This window comes from Phascolarctos cinereus, unplaced genomic scaffold, assembly GCF_003287225.1.
Source record: "Phascolarctos cinereus isolate Bilbo 61053 unplaced genomic scaffold, phaCin_HiC Scaffold_1;HRSCAF=81, whole genome shotgun sequence".
NCBI classification, from domain to species: Eukaryota; Metazoa; Chordata; class Mammalia; order Diprotodontia; family Phascolarctidae; genus Phascolarctos; species Phascolarctos cinereus.
The window spans coordinates 204761912-204785634 of record NW_027555514.1 but is presented as its reverse complement, the minus strand read 5'-3'; the positions used below and the strand labels follow the sequence as shown (position 1 = coordinate 204785634).

Genomic DNA, 23723 nt, shown 5'->3' with positions numbered 1-23723 from the left:
AAATGATTTTTAATCAATATCTTTTGGTTTTGCTTCACCTAAATTTCCTATTTCCCTCTCTTCTCTGCCAGAGAACCATCCTTTGCCATAATGAGTGCCTTTCTTATTTTAATGGAAAAACTATTTTCTTCAGAGTTGTACTTTAAAATAAGGGGTTTTGGCACATGGTTATTTTTCTGTCCCTCTCAGTAAACAATCTGTTCATCTTCAAAAGAGGCAGTACATTACATCTTTTGCAAGTTGATTTAATCCTTTTTTTTCACACAATTCATTTTCTGCCCTCAAAGTTTTTTTTTCCTCCTTTCATGAAACAAACTGTTTATGAACCGAAGGTCTAGTAACTTGCATACAGACACAGAGAATTGGGGTGGAAATATAGGTTTGGGTAGTAGAGAAGAATATGTGTGTGTGTGTGTGTGTGTGTGTGTGTGTTGTGTGTGTGTGTGTGTATGTATACCAGGCAGTTAGCAGCGTAGTATTAGAGTTTAGATGAGAGATTAGAGCTATATATACTTATTTATAAATCATCTGTATAGAGATGATAATTGAACCCTTGGAAATAGATGAAGTCTCAAAGTGAAGAAAAAAGGGCTCATGAAGAGTGCTTGTTTCTCATCTTTTTCTCAGACTTGTTATTCAAAATATTTAGGTGTTACCATTTAAAATAATTTCTATATTTTATATCATATGGGCAGTCTTTACCTTTCATTTAATAGTATGTGAAGCTAGTTATCTGCTCATTTGGTGGAAGAGAATAATATAGGGGAGCAGGTTTCAAAGAATAAATTATTATTCAGGAATTGCCCTATTTTAATATCTTCCTGCTTTGTTCATTTGAGTTCTGACTATATAGTAACTGTAGCTGACTAGATAGGCTGGGTATTCTGAAGGCTGTTGGAAAACTAAGAAAGGAAAGCTTTTATATGGATTAGTGTCTTAGACGCTTGCATATCCTATCCAGTCTTCTGTTGTCTGACATCTAATACCAGCTGCATAGTGTCCTTTAGTATTTCATTTTTCTTTTTTCTACATTGTTCCAAAAATGTAATATTCTTCATTTAACACAGGATATTAGGATGTGATTTTTTTTTTGAGGTCTTCAGAACACTTCGATATGGGATGGAATCTTTATGAAGAAACTTCTTTGTAAAAGGTAGTATATATGAGATATGTTTCTTTAAGTTTTGTGAACTTTTATATCCTAATAACTTAACATCAAATTCTTGAGTATCTCTACTGTCAATTGGACCAAACCTCTTGGCCTGCAGAGGCTGGAGCCAAACAGACAGAGCAGGCAAGAACAAGTGAGGGAAACAGTTTGTAAGCAAGGAGAGGAACTGGACACATTTGCCAGATCCCTCCTGTGGAGGAACCCAAGGCAGTAGGGGCAAATGTCAATACTTATGATGAGATCTAGAGGTTTAGGGGTGCTAGGACCCTGAGATCATGACACCTGAGTCCTGCCCAAAAGAATTCGACCCAAGCCTTCTTTCAGCCAAAGACAAGGTTTATTAAAGATCTGCCATATTAGCCAGACTCCTTAAGGAATCTGAGCATCTGTGAGCTATTGTAAAAATCTGAACAGTGGCTAGATTATATGAATCTGAGCATCCTAATGGAGAAAAGGTAGACATTATATACAGAAAGACACTATGGGAGGGATCTAGGAATGTCCAAGTAGTCTGCGGGGACTGTGAGGTAATGGAACATCAGGGAACTGGACCATGTGGCCAAGGGAGAATGGAACCTAGTTAGGATTAAGGTGGGAAGTGGGAGCCATAGAGAGATAAGACAATGGAGGGCTAGGCTAGGTTAATGGTAACAGAATTTGGAGATTGGGCATAGCCACAATGAAAAGTCAGTTGATGAGACTGTAGCCTCAGGCAAATGCCATAGATTTGGCCATGTGGGAAAGCCCAAGGTTTTTCCTTTCTGGGGTCCAGATCCCAACCCCATCATTCTCCCCTCAAACAAATGGGACCTAGATTCTTTTGGTGTAAGGAGTGGTCTTGGCTTCTGAAACTGCTTTCTGCTGGCAAGGTGCATAGAGTTGTCCCTGCCTCAAAGGGGTCCCAAAGAGGAGGTTGACTGGAACTGAGCATAGCCTGCATCCAGGGAACAATGGGGTGACATTGGCTGGTACCCGCTGTTTGCTACCAAATATAGGTGAATGGGCTGTGGTCTGGAAGACACAAATCTGATAGAAAAGACTGCAGGGCCCAAATGACAGGATAAAACATCCTTGGCTCTGTTTAGATTCAAATAATTCAGTTTTCCAACCATGCCATATCAAATCCACCTTATAGCCAGACTCAGGAATTGCCAGGTGGGTAACATTCTTTTTCAAAGGAACATACTGGGGAAACCAAGCCAAGAGGATCCCTTATTAGACTGAGGCTAAAATTGTCCTCTCAGCTTTTTCTCGAAGCTGACTTCCCACCACTATCACATTCTGTCGGAGTAGCTGGTGGTGTTTCTCAGATGGTGGATTATTGATTTATTCATGGATTATTATGATCCATTAGACAACTCAAAATCATGAGCTTTTTTACCTCAAACAACAAGTTTCACTAATTACAGCTTAGGAAAAACTTTTCCAGGATTTGTATCTCAAATTTAAATTTATCCTGATTAAAAAGCCAATTGTTAGAAATCATTTCTACATACTTGCAAATTCTCAGCAAGACAAAACCCAAACAAGCTTTTTGGCAAGTTTACACATTAAAACAATACCAACAATAGCCAGATTATTTTAGTGGAAACCAAATTATGAAACATTGCTTGACATAGTTCCCTGATGTTAAATAAATAATTAGCCCAACTTTCTCCCACAATTCTGGGGGAACATGGGGAGGTCTTGTGCACAGAGGGAAAAGGGAGATGGGAGACTTAACTAGAGAAGATTGGCTCCCCAAATTAACCATCAGGTCCCTTCCCAACAATGGGGCAGGGCAAGAGGAGAGCATAAGTAGGGAATATTCAAAACAGATCCTCAGGGGAGGGAGTATCTCTGGAGATGTCCCTTAGTTTTCCCTTCAATGCCCATGACCAGATGGGTCGAAGAGTGGGTAGAGCCAGAGTAATTACTTAAAACAGAGAACATAGCCATGATAAAGTGGGTAACCTTACCTTCAGCCTCTATTTTTGTCCAGGGCATGGTGAGAGAGATGGAGAAAGTGGGAGCACTACCAAGCTCCAGGCTCCCCTGTCATTCCTAGTCTTTTTTTTTTATTAATTTATTTTGATTTATCAACAATCACTTCCATATGCTTTTGAGTTTAAAATTTTTCTCCTCTTTCCTCCCCAAGATGGCGCACAATCTCATATAGATTATAAATTTACATTCCTATTAAACATATTTTCACATTAGTGAAGTTGTAAGTAAAAATTAAAACCAATAGGAGGAACCATTAGAAAGAGGAAACAAAACTCAACAGAAGAGAAAAAAAAAGATAACAATTCAGCTTCCATAGTTCTTTCTTTGAATGTGGATAGCATTTTCCATCAGGAGGCCTCTGGAGATGTCTTAGATATTTGTATTACTGAGAAGGGTTAAGCCTATCAATATCGCACAGCGTGGCTGTTATTGTGTACAATGTTCTCTTGGTTCTGCTCACTTCACTCAGCATCAGACCATACAAGTCTTTCTAGGTTTTTCTGAAGTTGACCTGTTCATCATTTTTTATAGCGCAATAGTATTCCATTACATTCATATACCACAACTTGCTCAGCCATTCCCCAATTGATGGGCATCCTCTCAATTTCCAATTCTTTGCCATCACTAAAAAAGCTGCTATGAATATTTTTGTACATGTGGGTCCTTTTCCCATTTGTATGATCTCTTTGGGATATAGCCCTAGAAGTGCTATTACTCAGTTAAAGGGTACGCACATTTTTATAGTCCTTTGGGCATAGTTCCAAATTGTTCTCCAAAATGGTTGGATCATTTCACAACTCCACCAGCAATGCATTAGTGTTCCAATTTTCCCAACATCTTCTCCAACATTTATCATTTTCCTGTTTTGTCATGATGGCCAATCTGATAGGTGTGATGTGGTACCTCAGAGTTGCTTTGATTTGCATTTCTCTAATCAATAATGATTTAGAGCATTTTTTCATTTGTCATTCCTAGTCTTGAGAAGAGTGCAGCATGGGGTACTGGGGGGGCGACTCCACCACTTTTCCTACCTCAGAACCAGTCTTTTCTCCAATGTTCCTCCTGGTCACATCGCAGGAGCTCCCTCAGGAGGGGTGCCTTGGAAGGCATTCCTTAGACCAGTGGGCCTCCTTGTGGACCTCACTGCCTGAGTTGACAGGCTTCTCTCTGTCTGAAGGGAGGCACCTTGGAGGGGCACTCCTTAGACCAGTGATCCTCCTGGTGACATTGAAAGTCATCCTTGGGTCTTTTCCTGGCCCTGACAGCAGCCAAGAATTGAGCATGTTCTCTGTCTCTAGCCCTTTCCCTTCTTTTTCTTTCCTCTGCTACTCCTAAGTCTCTGTTGTTAAAAACTCCAAAGGCCATCTCCAGTAATTGGGCCTGAGATGTTGGGGTCCCATTGCCAATTTCTGCAGTTTCCTCCTAATAGCTGGGGCAGATTGATTACTGAAAGACATGTTAAAGATTGTTGCCCCTTCTATAGAGTCAGAATCTAAATTTGTATACTTTCTAATAGCTTCTACTAGCCTGTCTTGGAAAAGTGCAGGGTTTTCCTTTTCTCCTTGGGTAATTTCCTTAATTTTTTGAAAATTTACTTGCTTTTGAAATGCAGTTCTTAGGCCTTCTAACAGGCTCTCTTTCCCCTATCCTCACTCTTTTGATAATGCCATCCTGGGTCAGTAGAGGGAACAGCAGCTGTTCCTGGGGGGTATTTTGTTGGGTCATTGCTAGCCAAATGGTCTCTAAATTTTTGGGCTTGTTCCCAGATTCTCCTCTTCTCCTCTGTGGTACAACAGGTGGAGAAGAGGTTATGTAAATCACCCCAAGAAAACTTGAATTGTAGGGACACATCCCTAAAGCCCTCAGTAAACTTAGTGAGATCTGAGTATTGCCCCAGTTTCTCTTTGACCTGAATGAGGTCTGAAATGGAGAAAGGAACATGCACCCTAATTGTCTCATTAACTGAGACAGGAACTTTTCTTAGGGTAAAAAGTCCCAAAAGCACTATGGTAACTGGGGCAAGGGAGGAAGGAAGATAGGAAGTCCCACTTGTGAGGGACTGGGGAATGCTGGCTGAACTGGACTGGACTGCAAAGCCAGTGGATCCTGCTGGCAAGTGGAAAAATCAGCTGGCACTGGAGGAGGGGGAGGGGTCAGGTCAGATACCACCGAGACTGGGGCCTGGGTAGTCCTTGCCTCAGGGTAAAGTGCCTGGGGAGGAGGTGCCCAGGCAAGGCCCTTGTCTAAAACCTGAGTAGGGGTCACCTCCGGAGCAGAGACCTGGGGAGGAAATGCAGTGTAGGATAGATGGAAGGTGAACAAGGCAGGATATGAAGGGAGGTGGGCTAGAGGAAAAGGGAAGGTAAACCAGGGGAAGGAGAAGGGGGTGTAGGAAACAGGGGTGGCCAGGGGAGAATGGGGTGGCGATAGGAGCTGGAGAGGTGGTGTTAACAAAGGAGGGGAAGAAGGGGATGCTTTAACCCTGGGGGCCATAACAGGATCATCCAAAAAGTCTAGTTGATCCCCATTCCCCCTTTGTGGAGAAGCTGTAGCTATGAGCATCCTACAATCTTTTTTGAGAATTAGGGTCACCAGAAAGTTTGACAAAAGTCATTATGTAGGGAATCTCCACTCATTTTCCTTCCCTGCTACAATATTGTTCTAACTCTGAGAGAGTATATCGCTATAATGTCCCAAAACATGCTGTGCCTCGTAATTTTCCAGGTGATACTGAGGTCAAACAGTGTTGCAAAATAACACCAGCCTTTTCTTTTTAAGTTTTTTAGAGAAACTAAATTTTTCCCAATTTTGTAAAAGACAGCTCAAAGGTGAATCTTCAGGAATTGAGGAGGATTGACCCTTTGTGGGTGTGGGGACTGGAAGTCCCTCCCTCCTTAAAGGAGGATTTGGGAATAAACCTCAGGAAACAAACAAAAAAACCAAAAGCCCAAAGAAATACCTTAAGAGGATTGGGCTTATGCTTCTGGATAGAGAGTCCGAAAGTGTGCCCAGGTCCACGATCAAACAGAATCATTGGACTGAGAGCCTAAGAGTGTCAAGCTGAGTTTGAGACAGCCTCATAGCTGTCTGCCCTAATGGTACCTGAGAGGTCAGGCTCTAAAAACACTTCCAAGCCAAGCCTTTCTAGGTGTTTGGAAATCCCCCTCCCAATCAGACGGCAAGAAAGGGATTAGGGAGACGGGGAGGCCTAGGTACCTTCCAGTCTTGGCTGGAGAAGAATTTGGGATTTGGCAGTTATTCCTAGTCAGGGAACCAGAGGTTTTGGGATGTTAGGATCCCGAGATCATGACACACAGGTTCTGCCCAAAAGAATTCGACCCAAGCCTTCTTTCAGCCAAAGACGAGGTTTGTAAAAGTTCTGCCATATTAGCCAGGCTCTTAGGGAATCTGAGCATCTGTGAGCTATTGTAAAAATCTGAGCAGTGGCTAGATTATATAAATCTGAGCATCCTAATGGAGAAAAGATGGACGTTATATACAGAAAGACTAGGAATGGCCAAGTAGTCTGCAGGGACTGTGAGGTAATAGAACATCAGGGAACTGGACCATGTGGCCAAGGGAGAATGGAGCCTAGCTAGGATCAAGGGTGGGAAGTGGGGACCGGGGAGGTAAGACAATGCAGGGTTAGGCCAGGTATAATGAAAGGCCAGTTGATGAGATTATAGCCTCAGGCAAACGCCAGAGATTTGGCCATGTGGGAAAGTCCAAGGTTTTTCCTTTCTGGGGTCCAGATCCCAACCCCATTACTTATACCCATGACTGCACGGTGAGCTGCAGCCCTGACAGTGAGGGGTAACAGCAACAATAAGACAAGTTTGATTCATAGCCAGGCTTCATGATTAAACATGGATACAGCAGGTGCTTGTCTGAGCTCAGAAAATACCTGGTGCTGGTCAGAGCAATACAATGATTATATAAAACAGTTCTGGGATTTTGCTGTGGCTGAGATCATCCAGAGGGTGAGTGCAGAGGATTGTTGCTTAGGGCATAGATTGCTTCCTGGACCTTAGCTCTGGAAAACATGGTGTCTCCTAATAATATCTTGACACTGTCATGACTCCATGAATATTTTTGTTTTGGTTGGAACAGAAGAAAAGTGCTATAGGAATGTGGTATGTTGCTGAAATAATTTACAACCCATTTTTTCTGTACTCCTCAGGCAGCAGTTCCTGTCCAAAGATCATTATAGTTTCATCTCCTTGCCCATCAAGTAAGACTGGCATACCAATTAATCAGAATGTAGGTGATGAGGCTCAGGGAATAAATGGAAGAGCACCAATTAAAGTATCCCCAATATCAGCTGCAAGTCCAAAGCCACAAGGTAAGTTCACATATAGGTTGGACTTTGATTAAGTAATTTTGTTTTGGGGTCTGAACCTATTACTCCATTAATGTGGGTAACTCCCAGTGAAGAAACTCCCTCTACTCATGTAAACTGGAAACTTGTCTACAACTTATAGTCTTGTTTTTAGTCGATTGTATTTTATTCCTTCCCAATTACATGTAAAGACAATTTTAACATTCATTTTGTTAATAAAAAATTGAGTTCCAAATTTTCTCCCTCCCTCCCCCTTCTGTAAGTCTGTAAGCAATTTGATATAGATTTATATATATATATATATATATATATATATATATATATATATATATGTACATATATATACACACACACATATATATACACACACATATATACATATATGTATATATATGCAGTCATGTTAAACATATATGCATTAGTCATGTTGTGAAAGAAGAAACAGAACAAAAGGGAAAAAAATTTTAAAAAAGTGAAAATAGTATGCTTCAATCTGTATTCAGACTCCATCAAGTTCTTTCTCTGGATGTGAAGCAGCATTTTCCATCATGAGTCTTTTAGACTTGTCTTGGATTGTATTGCTGAGAAGAACTAAGTCATAATTGATCACTGTGTGGTGTTGCTGATACTATTACAATGTTCTCCTGGTTCTCCTCACTTCACGTTACATCATTGTATGTAAGTCCAGATTTTTCTGCAATCATCCTGCTTGTCGTTTCTTATAGCACAATAGTATTCCATTACAATCATAGACCACAACTTGTTCAGCCATTTTGCAGATGATGGACATCCACTCAATTTCCATTTCTTTGCTACCACAAAAAGAGCTGCTATCAATATTTTTGTACATGGAGATCCTTTTCCCTTTTTAATGATCTTTTTGGGGAATAGCCCTAATAGTGGTGTGTATTACTGGATCAGATGGTATACACAGTTTAATTGCTCTTTTGATACAATTCCAAATTGCTCTCTAGAATGGTTGGGATCAGTTCAGAACTCCAAATTTCTCATATCTTCTCCAGCATTCATCATGTGCCTTTTTTGTTGTATTAGCTGACCTGATAGGTGTTAGGTGGTACCTCAGAGTTGTTTTCATAAGCATCTCTCAGTGATTTAGAGCATTTTTTCATGAATATAGATAGCTTAGATTACTTCAGTTGAATATTGCATGTTCATATCCTTTGGCCATTTATCAGTTGGAGAAAGACTAGTATTCTTATAATATGACTCAGTTCTCCATGTATTTGAGACATGAGACCTTTATCAGAGACACTTGCTGTAAAAATTGTTTCCCAACTTTGTTTTCCTTCTAATCTTGGTTGCATTGTTGTTGTTTTGGTGCAAAACTTTTTATCAAAATTATCCATTTTATATTTTGTAATGCTTTCTTTCTCTTGTTTGGTCATAAATTCTTCATAGATCTGATAGGTAAATTATTCCTTGGTCTCCTAATTTGCTTATGGTATCACCTTGTATGTCTAAATCAGGTAACCATTGTGACCTTATCTTGATATGGGGTGTAAGAGTCTTAAATAGCTGCCTGAGGCACTAAGACTAAGTCACACAGCCAATATCTGTTAAACCTAAACCCTGGTCTTTCTAACTCTGAGGCTAGTTCTCCATTATACCATACTGCCAAGGTAGATTTTCTTGGTAAAAAGAGGTAGAAGCACTGCTACAGAAATGATGTTCATTAAATTGCAAAATAATTTTGCAAGTACTTTGTAAGGTAGGAGAGAGATGTTGTCTGTATTTAGCATATATTCATATTTGTTGTGATTTGCAAGCCCTTAGGTAGTCTGCAAAACTGATCTGAGAAAGCTTAAATATGTCAGTTTGTTAGACCATCTATTAACTTTGTATGGGTTATATAGACATTTTGTTGTCATTATTTCATAGAGAGAGAGAGTCTTAGATTAATCTCTAGTACCTTGTAGTGTTGTACCGAGAAATCAGTGAGTGAGACCCAGACGTGATTTAAGATGTGGACTTTATTAGCGTGCGGCTGCAAGGGGTATGCACATCCAAATCAAGCAGCCCCCATCAGGGTTGAGCTAGGGTTTATATAGAAAAGAGCATGGGAAAGAAATGCGAGGAACACTGATGAAGTAATCCAAAGATTCAGGTGTCTTTGGGGGCTATGGATGGGAAAGTACAGGGAGTATACAGGACAGGGAGGGGGATGGATCTTTGAAGTCTGGCAAGAGGAAGAGTTCTTGGGCTGGTCAAGGACACCCCTCTCCCTCTGTCTTAATGAGAGAATGCTCTGCAAGAAGGGAAAGCTTTCTCACAACACAGGAACTTACTGAGGAATTGGGAGGCTTCCAGAGACATGATCTGAGGGCTGGGGCCTGAGCAGCCCAGCTCTGTGTAGCTGTACCAGGGAGAGAGATAAGGGTCATGCTGAGGCCCATGCATGAATAACTGCTAGGCACAGTGTCCTTGGGCTGGGGAATGGTTGTTAGAGACAGTGTTTCTGAGACTAGGGAGAAATTGGGGCACAAGTACAAGCACAAGCACCCCATTATTACGGATCAGAGATCACACAAACCAGACCAGGTGTCCTGGTCTCTGGTATAAACATAATTATAAAAGCAATTATATTGCAAGCTTTCTTATCCATTTGCGTTGGAGGTACGGGCTATGCTGAGCTATGCAAGAGTACATTTCACTATTGTTTAGATTTAAGAGGAAAGAGGTCTAGGGCAAGATTAAGCACCAACTTTTGCTTTCCATGGCTTAAAGGGCCCTACTACCTAAATGGCAAAATAATGTTCTGTATTACAGTAGCTTTAAGTACAAATAATGCTAAGAAGTACAAAATTAATTTTGGTTTAAATATTTAGAATTTGAGGGAAAGAAGGTGACAAGAAAGTAGTTAATCCTTTTGAAACTATGCCACAGAAATAAAACTGGTTTTGTTTGTTTAGTTTACTCTTTCCAAGAAAATATTTTTATTTCTAGTCAGTGTTGATCATCAAAGAGTAAACCACTGTGCATTCTGAAAATTTCTTGATAGTATTAAAAAAATCAATTTCTGATTATTTTGCTTTGGATTTACTCTTATTTTTCTTCTAATACTTTAAAGGCAAATAAAACAGTCGATAATAAGAGCAATTAAAATTATAGTGTTATATTAATAACTGATTGTTCATTTGTGATATACCTTTTTCTTTTTATTTTTCTTAAAACCCAACTTCTTGAAAAGATCAGCCTTGAAGGGCATGGCTGGGTGATGAGATTTTCAAGACTCTTAAGTTGGGCTGGACATCCACAAAATCTGAAAGACTTAAATTCTGTTTTAGAGTATAAACAGAATCCAGTCTAATTGAACCTTTGTCTGGAGGAAGAACCCCATCCTTGATCCCCTCCTTTAGAGAGTAGGGCAACCTAGCTCATGAATAAGAAAACTAGCTGGAGAGGTCTGTATGGAAATGGCTTCCCCTGCCCAAATGCCTTGAGGCTGCTGAGTCTCATGATCCAGCCCTTTATCAACAGAAGAAACTGAAGAAGTTTAGCCCACCTCCTCATTAAATGTCTACCAATCAGGGTTGATTTTCACTTGTCAGGGGAGTTCCCTTTCAGAAGATATTTAATGCATTTCAGGATCTCCCTTTGGTAATTTTGGTTACTGAGAGAAACCACCAACCATCAATTTATTGATTGTCATCTAGCCTAGTTAATAAATTAATTATTAATTACCCAGAAATGCTGTCTCTTAGGGTTTTCTTTCATCTCAATAATTGGTTACATTTTTCAAAATTTTATAATTTAAAGCTCTCTGGAAGGAAGGTTTAAAATAGAATACTCAGTTATGAGAATTTTTCAGCTATTTTTTAAATTCAGTATTTTTAGTTTTGAGTTCCAAATTCTCTCCCTCCATATTCATCACATTGTAAAATAAAACACAGAATCCCACCCATCCCCCTAAAATTAAAAAAACAAAAGTTTAAAAAAGTATTTTTCAATCTGTATTTAGATTCTATTAGCTCTTTTTCTGAAAGTGGATAGCAGTTTCATCATTAGTCCTTCTGAATTTCTTGGATCATTGTATTGCTGAAAATACTTTCATTTGTAGTTGATCATTGTATAACATTGCTGTTTCTGTGTACAACGTTCTGGTTTTACTCATTTCACTTTGCAGCAGTTCGAGTGCATGTTAATCATCATTTCTTAGCTGCGCAATAGTATTCTATCACAATCATATACCACAACTTATTTGGCCATTCCCCAGTTCATGGTATCCCCTCAATTTCCAATTCTTTGCCATGACAAAAAGAGCTGCTATAAATATTTTTTATATATAGAACCATTTTTTTTAATCTCTTTGGAATATAAACTTAGTAGTGGTATTGCTGGGTCAGAGGGTTTGCATGGTTTTATAGCCCTTTGGGTATAGTTTCAATGGTTCTCCAGAACAGTTGGATCAGTTCACAGCTCCATCAACAATACATTAGTGTCCCAGTTTTCCCACATCCCTTCCAACATTTGTCATTTTCCTTTTCTGTCATATTAATCAATCTGATCAGTCATCTTGATCTATGTCTTGCCACTGGACCCAAGTGGCTCTGGAGCAGAGAGTGAGGCTGGTGACTTTGCACATCCTTGCCTCACTTAAATCCAATTTACTTTGAAGGCATCACCGTCATGATGTCATTGATCCCCTTTGAGAACAAAGGACAAACAATGAGTCAATTTGATAGATGTGGGATGGTACCTCAGAGTTCTTTTAATTTGCATTTCTCTAATGAATAGTGATTTAGAGCATTTTTTCATATGACTATAGATAGCTTTGATATCTTTGTCTGAAAACTGCTTGTTCAAGCCTTTCACACCTGTTTGCTATTATTTAAATGCAGAATACAAAGTAATTCAATATGATTTCAGGGATTGGACATTAGCAGCTAGAGAAATTTGGAAAGGCCTTATGTAGGAGGTGGCATTTGAACTGATCTTTGTTTTGTTTTTTTTTTTGCTTTTTTTTTTTGGTGAGGCAATCGGGGTTAAGTGACTTGCCCAGGGTCACACAGCTAGTAAGTGACATGTGTCTGAGACTGGATTTGAACTCATGCACTCCTGACTCCAAGGCCAGAGCTCTATCCACTGCGCCACCTAGCTGCCCCTTGAACTGATCTTTGAAGGAAACTATGGATTCTAATGTTATGGAAGCATGGCCAAAAGTTGCATGGGATATACATTTGTATGGATTTCCCAATTATCAATAAAGTATCTTTTAAGACTTAATCACATTTTTAAGGATTTCTTTTTTTTTTATTAATTTATTTTAAACTTAAATACACAATGAGAAAAGAAAAAGAAACATGTTATAAACATAAATATTAAACCTTAAATACAAAATAAGAAAAGGAAAAAAAGCATTGCCATGTGCACAACAGAATGTAAGAGAGGATTCAAAATATACTGCAATAAATTTCTATTTCAAGAAAGCCTATATAATAAATACTACTCATTGTGTTCAGAGCTGTCCATCTTATCTTTGCTTCCTTTTAAGTTTTCTTTTGTTCTCTCCTGTGCACTTTTACTCTTCCCACCCTTCCCTGCCCAAGAAGGCTATAATTAAGCATGGATACACACACACACACCCCTATATACACATACAAATACACATGCATATATGCACATATACACACATAAACTTACATACATATATATATATATACTTTGATACCTATAAGCATACTCATAGACATATACATTCATATGCTTCTATGTAAGACTGTACTATATTATTATTTTATGTTTCTGTTTATTTCTTATTTCCTATTTGTCCTGATTCCTCTCCTTTACTTCTATTCCCTACCTTGCCCTCCTATTACATAATCTACCCCCCTCCAAGGATCCTTCCCTTATCTTCCCATTCCCATTAATCTAAACACCTTTCTATTACACTCCCATCCTGTTCTCTCACACTCCTCTCTAAGAATCCCTCCCTCATCCTTTCCCCCTCCTTATCCCCTTAGTCTTTTATTTCTTTCTGAATTCACAGGACTTTTATACCTTTTTAGATATATATATATATATGTATTGTTCCCTCAAACCCATTCCTGATGGAAGTAGGGTTCTAGAACTACCCTCTTCCCCCATCTAATTTTCTGTATCAGTTCTTCCTCTTTGCACTTCATTTGTATAAAATAATTACTCTTTTTACCTGCTGCTAAACGGTTTTACTTTTTAACATCATATCCTACTCAGATCTACCCCAATCTTATGAACTACCCAGTTACTAATAACAATCTTAGACATACATTTTACATTTCCTCATATAAAAAGTAAACATTCTGTCCTTATTGAGTCTCTTGTAATTTGTGTTTGATATGTACCTTATATTTCTCTTAGATCTTATATATCAAATCTTAATATATTAAATTCAAGTGTTTTTTTTTTAAAGAAAATCCTGAAAATCTGGCAGTTCATTAAATATCTATTTTCTTTTATTCAGTATTTTTACTTAACTTTGCTTGGTATTTTTGGCCACAGTCCCAGTTCTTTGGCTCTTTGATGTATAGTGTTACAAGACCTGCAGTCTTTTAGTGTTGCCACTGCTAGGTCAAGTTTGATTCTAATTGTGACACTGCCATATTAAAATTTTTTTTCTTGTTGCTTGTAATATTTTATCCTTGAGCTGCGGGTTTCAGAATTTGACCATGATATTCCTTAGGTTTTCTTGTAGAATCTCTTTCAGGTGGTGATCAGTGGATTTTTTCTATTTCTACTTTCCCCTTTTGTTCTAATGCTTCAGGACAATTTTCTTTAATTATTTCTCTTGTTGTATCAAGATTCTTTTTCAGATCATAGCTTTCAAGTAGTCTTACATTTTCTCTTGATCTCCTCTCCAGATCAGTTGTTTTTCTTATGAGATGTTTCATATTCTCTTCCATTTTTTCATTCTTTATTTTTTGTTTTATTATTTCTTGGTCTCATAACTTTGCTGGCTTCCCCTTGTGCAATTCTAATTTTCATGGAATCATTGTCTTCCTTAAGATTCTGGATCTCCTCTTCTAATTGGTTGACTTTCTTTTCATAATCTTCTTGTTTTTCTTGAAATTTTTTTAAATTTTTCCTTGCTTTTTTTTAAAGTTCTATGAATTCTTTTTGGGTAGGTGAGCATTTGACATTATGCTTTGGGGTAGGAAAGACTTTTTTTGCTTCAGTATCTTCCTCTTAAGACAAACCACAGTCTTCTCTGTTTCCATAGTAACTTTCTGTGTTTGGATTCTTTCTCCTTTGCCTGTTAATTTTTTTTTTAGGCAATTGGGGTTAAGTGACTTGTCTAGGGTCAAACAGCTAATAAGTGTCAAGTGTTTGGTCTGAGGCTGGATTTGAACTCAGATCCTTCTGACTTTAGGGCTGGTACTTTATCCACTGTGCCACCTAGCTGCCCCATTGCCTGTTAATTTTTTAAAAATCTATAGCAGCTTGTTTTTTGTAATCACCTCTAGTCCTGGGATATGGAGAATGGTGCCTCCACCTTTAGATCTTCCTTCAGTTCTCCCTTCTGGCCTGGAACCTAAATCAAAAACTTCACCCTCCTGTAAGTGCCCACAGCCAGTGGTGTCACTGCTCCGCTGCTTCTGTACCCACTGGGTGTGTACTGGTTCCTTCTCACCTGCAGCAATGTCTCCTCATGTCAGCACAGCTGGGTCTGGTATTCCTTATCAGTAGAAGTTCTGTTGATTTTTCTCTGCTCAGGCCCACGACTTCCCACACTTTCCAGTGAAAGTTCCTGTGGCTGGCGAGAAGGCAGCCTCCCAAACCAGGTTACTCCAGAGCTTGCTGGCTTGCTCTTTCAGCAGAACTATCCTAGTGGTGTTTACTCTTCACAGGGACCAAACTTCTGTCCTAGGATTTTTCTTCAGCTCTTCTGTGATTGTTCTGTTTTACTGCTTCTATGTTCACCTTGAGTTACTATTTTATCTTCTTTGTGGGGGAAATCTGGAGAGCTTGGAATTTTCTGATCTACTCCAACATCTTCCCAGAATCTTCCCTCTTAATCACATTTTTATTTAAAGTTAAAATAGGAAAGTTTTAGATTGGAAATTATATTTAAGCTTACATATGAATTTGAATCTAAGCTATAACTCTAAAATAATTTTTGTTCAGTACAAGTAATTATTGCTCATTTCCAAAAGAGCTCTAAATTTTTAGAAAATAATGGTTCATTTCATGCCAATCTTGCCAGTCAATTCAAAAAAAAAATTACTGCATAAAATCTTTTCTCTTGCTTAGAAGTTTTTTATATATAGGCTGATTTTCTATCGTATTAGAAACAACCCCAAATAACTTTGCCTTAACTATTAGAACTGATTAATTATTTTTCTTTTTCAGGCTTTGATCTAAAAGAGAACCACATTTCAAAGTTATGTTCTATTAAAGTTCATGTAGTATCATTTGTCGAAACTTTCTCCCAATCATTTAAAGAATTTTCATATATTTTAAAGAGCAAGTCATTGGAGTTGAACAATATATGTATATACATATATATCTCATGCCAAATATAAAATGCATTTTATTCTTAAAGCATTCTACTCATTTAAATTTTAATATAGAGTTTATTAAAAGTATAATCAAATTAAATTTTAGTTTTCCTTTATGGTGGCGACCTATAATAATTAAAACTCACGAATAATCCTTAAGCCTAACCTCGCCATTTAATTTCTTACACAAGATGTAAAAAGATGATGGTATGGTGTGAAAAGATGCACAGTGCTCTAGGGGAAAGAGCACACTGGATATAATCAGAAGATGTGTTCATATTCTTGGTCTGGCACTAGCTATATGAACAAGTTTTCATATATAAAATAGGAATAATAATGCTTATAGTACCTACTTCAAAGTTTTTGTGAATAAATGCTATACAAATAAGAACTGATAGCATGACAGTCCTTTAACTTAAATTATGATTTAGTAAACTTCATTTTTCCTTTTCTTTATTTTCTTGTGTTTACTATCTGAAATGATATATAACCATGGGATTATAAATGCTAGCAGTTATAAGGTAAAAGGATAATCTACAAATTGGCAATAATAAAATACATTTTATCATAATAAAATAACCTCTAGCATTTATTAAGGCTTGAAAAATTCTTTACAAATTTTATCTCATTTTATCCTCACAACAGACTTGGGAGGTAGGTATAGAATCCCTTTTTTTGCAGGTGAGGAGAGTGAAACTGAGGTGACTATATCTGCAGTAACTCATATGAAAGAGGGTTTATGTTATTCTTCTGGGCCCCAGAAGGAAAAATTAGGTGCAGTTAGCAACAGCTGCATGAAGGCAGATTTAGGCTTGTCATACTGAAAAAAATTCCAGACAGTTATGGCTATCCCAAAGTGAAATAGGGATGGAATGGGTGGCAAGGTACCTTGGGAGATATTAGGTTCTTCCTGACTGAAAGTCTTAAAACAAATCCTAACTAAACATTTGTTGGGAATATTGCAAAGGGGATTCTTGTTCAAATAGAATTGTACATCTTAGGTCTTATCCTGCTTAAGTAAGAATCTTTGAACAGAAGCAACTATGCAACACAGTTGTTAGTGTGTGGATCAGAGTTCAAATTCCCCCTCAGACACTTACTAGCTGTGTGACATTGGGCAAGTCACTTAATCTTTCTCAACCTTAATTTCTTCATCTTTAAAATGAAGATAATAATAGCACTTACCTCATTGGATTGTTATGAGGATCAAATGAGTTAATATACATAAAGCACTTTGCTACCTTTAAAATGTTATATAAATATAACTATTATTATTGTAGGAAGTAATAGTGCTGTTATATTCTACCTTATTCAGATCACATCTAGTGTTTCATTTACTGGGGTTTCTTCTGGGCACCACATTTGAAGAAAGACAGACAAACTGGAGTACATCCAAAAGAAGGCAAAAGGATGGTGAAAGGACTAGAGAATGTGCCATACAAGTTAAAGAAAATGGAGGAATTTATGTGGACGAAGAGGAGACTGAAAACATAATAATGTCTTTGTGTATTCCAAAGTTTCTCAGGGAAAGGGTTTGGGGGAAAGGAAATAAACATTTATAGAGAGCCTGCCATGTGCTAGGCACCTTACTCTAAGCATTTAGTAAGTGCTTTACAAATATTATATAATTTGAGCCTCACAACAACACTGTGATATAGGTGCTATTATTATCCCTATTTTACATTGTAATAATTGAGGCAGGCAGAGGATAACTGACTTGAACAGGGTCATATAGCTAGTAAGTATCTGAGGTGGGATTTGAACTCTGGTCTTCCTGACTCCAGGCCTAGCACTCTTTCTACTGTGCCACCTAGCTGTCTCACATGATTTCTTACATAGCAGAATAATCATATTTATTCTACTTGACCATAGTATGGTGATAGGGGGTAGAGAAAAGATCTGGGATAAATTGTTGGAAGTTTAATGAGAAGATTTAGATTTTGTATAAGGAAAACTTTCCTGAAATTAGAGCTGTATTAAAGTTGAATAGACTGCCTCAGGGGGTATAGTTTAGAAATCTTCAAAAAAATATTGAGCACTTGTGAGGATGTTGTAGAAGGGATTTTGGCCAGAGATGGATGAGTTAAAGCAGATATCATCTAAGAACCTTCCCACTGCTTTGAATTGTGTGATAATGTAACCTATGGATGTTCAAATCTGGCCTCAGAAACTAGCTGTATAATCCTGGGTAAATCAATTAATCTCTCTTTGCCTTAATCTATTGGAGAAGGAAATGGCAAACTACTCCAGTATCTTTGCCAAGAAAACTCCATGGTCAGTATGGCCCATGGAGTCATGATGAATTGGACATGACTGAATGACTGAACAAACAAAACACCTGATTGTATTACCTTATTTTTTGGTTATCATAATGACATACTCATTGTTGAACTTTCAATATATTAAAACCCCCAGATTTTATCTGTATGAATTGTTTTCTAATAACATCTTATTTATCCTGATCTTACATAATTAATCTACATATTACCCATTTCTGATTTCTTTAAAAAACAAACTTATTAATAATTATCTATTTTCTCTCACTCATACCTGCCCTCCCCCATTGACAAAAGAAAAAGAAAACCAAAACATAACTCCTCCACAAAGATCTAGGAAATTCACCAGACCAAATCCTAAGTGGATATTTCAGGAAAAAAAAAACACAGTGAGTCATTTTTTCAGACCAGATAAGAATAGGATCTGTGGGTATTGATGATGGGGTCTGGCTAGCATTCCCATGCTCAGGGGCTGAAAGAGGACCAGACTATGCAGCAGGTAGGAAGTACCAGAGCAGGAAAATATCCCATGGGTTTCTGAACTAGTACAGGATATGGGAATGAGTACCATTTGTCACTTGGCAGGTATGTCATTCAGTAACCAATTCCAGGTCACAGATCCATGGTGGACTGAGTAAAGAATCTACACCCAGGGATGGCAAAAAGGAGTGCAGTCTGGGCACCTTATCTATGTGATGAGTGATGTGTAAGTTCAGAGGCAAAGAGTAGCTATGTAGCTTTGATCCTAGTAGTAGAGCAGGGCTTAGTTACAGCCTCTAGTAAAGTAAAGATGAAGCATACCATAGAATAACCGGGGCAGGAATCCCAGATCAAAGGAGAGACTACAATTCAGTCACTCTGAACCTATAGTCTCCCAGCTAGTAGTTGAATTCAGCAACAGTCTACTGAACCTTCCAAAAAGGGACAAACTAACAAAGGGCTTGCTTAGATCCAGACCTGGGTTAGGAAATTGAGAGCTCAGACCAGAAGGGCAGGGAGAAGACTTCACCCTAGATTACATCACTCTGAAACACTAACAGCTTACAGGTTCCCATTCCAAGCTGTCTCTGAGGTCCTTTACTACTACAATATTCAGTGTCCCATTAAAAGAGCAAAAGAACTTGGGAAGTTAGAGGGTCAGCCCAGATATTCCCTCCGAAGGTGTGCTGAACTCAGCCTCAACATAAAGTCCAAATTTAAGAAGCAGTCTAGAAGAATGAGCTAACAAAAAAAGAATCCCACTATAATGAGCTATTAAGGCAACAGGGAAGCTTAAGACACAAACCCAGAATAAAAGAATATAAAGAAAAATGTAGTTTGTGTGCAACTTTAATCAGAATTCCTGGAAGAAATAAAGTAAGAATTTTTTAAAAAAAAATTTTAAAAAAATAAGAGTGGCAGAGGAAAAAAATGGGAAAAGAAATAAGAATTCTACAAGAAAGATATGGAAAGAGAATTAACAACTTGGAAAGAGAAGTACAAAACCTTGACTAAGAAAATAACTTCCAGAAAATTAGAATTGACCAATTAGAAGCTAATGACTTCATTAAATATTAAAGGAAAACATCCCATATTATTTATATCAAAAAATGTATGTCTCATTCTATGAGATTCTGTAGAAGTTGATCACTTTTCTGCCAAGAGGTGAGTTAGCATGTTTCATAATGAGTCCTGTGGAATTGGGGTTGGTCATTACATCAATCAGAATTCTTACATATCTATCTGTCTATCTATCTATCTATCTATCTATCTATCTATCTATCTATCTATCTGTCTATCTATCATCTATCTATCTATCATCTATCTGTCTATTATCTATCTAAGCAGTGGGGTTAAGTGACTTGCCCAGGGTCACACAACTAGTAAGTGTTATGTGTCTGAGGCTGGATTTGAACTCAGGTCCTCCTGAATCCAGGGCTGGTGCTCTATCCACTGCACCACCTAGCCCCCCTCTTACATCTTTTAAAGTTGTTTGTCTTTACAATGTTGTTGATATTGTATAAATTATTCTGTTGGTTCTGCTTACTTGGCTCTGCATTAGATAATGACATCTTCCCAGGTTTCTTTGGACCATTTATTTCATTATTTTTAAAAAATGTTCATTTGATTATGTTAATTTGTAATAAGGGTGAGGAAATAGTATTCTTTTATTTTTCACTTTTATGTATTTGTTTGTTTGCTTATTTATTTTAAATTTATATTGCATTTTCAACACTCACTTCCATAAGATTTTCAATTCCAAGTTTTCTATCCCACCTGCCCCTCCCTTCCCCCAGACAGCGTGCAATCTGATATAGGTGCTTATACATTCATATTAAACATTTTCACATTAGCCATGTTGTAAAGAAGAACTAGACCCAACAGGAGGAACCACGAGAAAGAAGAAAGAGAGAGAGAGAGCAAGAGCGCAAAAATAGTATGCTTCAATCTGAATTCAGACTCCACAGTTCTTTTTCTGGACGTAGATAGAATTTTCCATCATGAGTCCTCTAGAGTTCTCTTAGATCCTTGCATTACTATAAGGTAAGTTTATCACACAGTATGGCTGTTACTGTGTACAGTGTTCTTCTGCTTCTGCTCATTTCACTCAGCATCAGTTCACATAAGTCTTAACAGGTTTTTCTGAAGTCTCCTTGCTCATCATTTCTTATGGAACAATAGTAATCCATAACATTCATATACCACAACTTGTTCAGCCATTCCCCAATTAATGGGCGTCCTCTCAATTTCCAATTCTTGGCCATCACAAAAAGAGCTGCTATAAATATTTTTGTACATGTGAGTCCTTTATCCATTTATATGATCTCTTTGGGATACAGTCCTAGAAGTGGTATTTCTGGGTCAAAAGGTATGCACAGTTTTATAGCCCTTTGGGCATAGTTCCAAATTGCTCTCCAGAATGGTTGGATCAGTTCACAACTCCACCAACGATGCATTGGTATTCCAATTTTCCCACATCTCCAGTATTTATCATTTTCCTGTTTTGTCAATCTGATAAGATGTAATATGGTATCTCAGAGTTGTTTTGATTTGCATTTCTCTAATCAATAGTGATTTAGAGCATGTTTTTCATATGACTATAGATAACTTTAAGTTCTTCATCTGAAAATTATCTATTTATATGCTTTGACCATTTGTCAATTGGGGAATGACTTATATTCTTATAAATTTGACTCTGTTCTATATATATTTTAGAAATGAGGCCTTTATCAGAAACACGAGTTATAAAAATTGTTTCCCAGCTTTCTGCTTCCCTTCTAATCTTGGTTGTGTTGACTCAGTTTGTGCAAAAACTTTTCAATTTGATGTAGTCAAAATTATCCATCTTGCATTTCATAATGTTCTCTATCTTTTGTTTGGTCATAAATTCTTCTGTTCTCTGTATGGTGACAGATAAACTATTCCTTGCTCTGCTAATTTGCTTATAGTATCAGTCTTTATATCTAAACCCTGTACCCATTTTGACTTTTATCTTGGTATAGGGTGTCATATTTTGGTCTATGCCTAGTTTCTGCCATACTGTTTTCCAGTTTTCCCAGCAGTTTTTGTTAAATAGTGATTTCTTATCCCAGAAGCTGGAGTCTTTGGGTTTATCAAATAATAGATTACTATAGTTAATGATTACTGTTTCTTGTGTACTTAACTCATTGCACTGGTCCACCATTCTGTTGCTTAGCCAGTACCAAGTAGTTTTGATGATTGCTGCTTCATAATACAGTTTTAGATTCAGTATGGCTAAGCCACCTTCCCTTGCATGTTTCTCTTCATTATTTCCTTTGATATTCTGGACCATTTGTTCTTCCAGATAAATTTGTTACTGTTTTTCTAGCTCAATAAAATAATTTTTTGGTAGTTTGATTCGTATGGCACTGAATAAATAAATTTAAGTAGAATTGCCATTTTTATTGTATTAGCTCAGCCTACCCATGAACAACTGATGTTTTTCCAATTGTTTGGTTCTGACTTTATTTGAGTGAAAAGTGTTTTGTAACTGAGTTCATATAGTTCCTGGGTTTTTTTTGTCATGTAGACTCCCAAATATTTTATAATGTCTATAGTAACTTTAAATGGAATTTCTCTTTCTATCTCTTACTGTTGGGCTTTGTTAGCAATATATAGAAATGTGGATGATTTATGTGGGTTTATTTTATACCCTGCAACTTTGTTAAAGTTTTTCATTATTTCAAGTAGTTTTTCACTTGATTCTCTAGGATTTTCTGAGTATATCATCATATCATCGGCAAAGAGTGATAGCTTTGTTTCTTCTTTGCCTATTCTAATTCCTTCAATTTATTTTTCTTCTTTTTAATTTTTTATTTATTTATTTTTTGCGAAAGCTAACACCTCCTAGTACAATATTGAATAACACTGGTGATAATGGACATCCTTGTTTCACCCCTGATCTTATTGGAAGTGCTTCTAGCTTATCTCCATTACATATAAGGCTTGCTGATGGTTTTAGATAGATGTTACTTATCATTTTGAGGAAGACTCCATTTAATGTTATGCTCTATAGTGTTCTGGGGTTTTTTTTAAGCAATTGGGGTTAAGTGACTTGCGCAGAGTCACACAGCTAGTAAGTGTTATGTGTCTGAGGCCAGATTTGAACTCAGGTATTCCTGACTTCAGGGCTGGTGCTCTATCCACTGCACCACCTAGCTGCTCCTCTATAGTGTTTTTGATAGAAATGGGCATTGAATTTTGTCAAAAGTTTTTCTGCATCTATTGAGATAATCATATGATTTCTGTTAGTTTTGTTGTTGATATGGTCAATTATGCTGCTAGTTTTCCTCATATTGAACCAGCCTTCCATTCCTGGTATAAATCCTACCTGGTCATGGTATATTATCCTTGTGATAAGTTGCTGTTATCTCTGCTAATGTCTTATTTACATTTTTTTGCATCTATATTCATTAGGGAAATGGTCTAAAATTTTCTCTCTCTGTTTTGCCTCTTCCTGGTTTAGGTATCAGCACTATGTTTGTATCATAAAAAGAATTTGGTAGGACTGCTTTACCTATTTTCCCAAATAGTTTATATATTATTGAAATTAATTGTTCTTTAAATGTTTGATAGAATTCAGTTGTAAATTCATCTGGCCCTAGAGATTTTTTCTTAGGGATTTCATTGATGGCTTGTTCAATTTTATTTTCTGAAATATGGTTATTTAAGTATTTTACTTCCTCTTCTTTTAATCTGAGCAATTTTCATCTATTTCACTAAGATTGTCAATTTTATTGGCATGCAGCTGGGCAAAATAACTCCTATTGTTTTAATTTCCTCTTCATTGGTGATGACTTCACCCTTTTCATTTTTGATACTGGTAATTTGGTTTTCTTCTCTCTTTTTTTAAAAATCAAATTAACCAAAGGTTTATCTATTTTATTGGGGTTTTTCCCCCATAAAACCAGCTGTTACTTTTATTTATCCATTTAATAGTTTTCTTAATTTCAGTT

General features: G+C 37.3%; 1 protein-coding gene across 1 annotated transcript in view; it reads left to right on the top strand.

Annotated features, from left to right (window-relative positions):
• Nucleotides 1-23723, top strand: part of FGD4 (FYVE, RhoGEF and PH domain containing 4) — a 244567-nt gene that overhangs the window by 101396 nt on the left and 119448 nt on the right. The window contains 1 exon segment of the mRNA XM_078156609.1: nt 7338-7499. Coding sequence (XP_078012735.1) covers nt 7338-7499 — 162 coding nt within the window.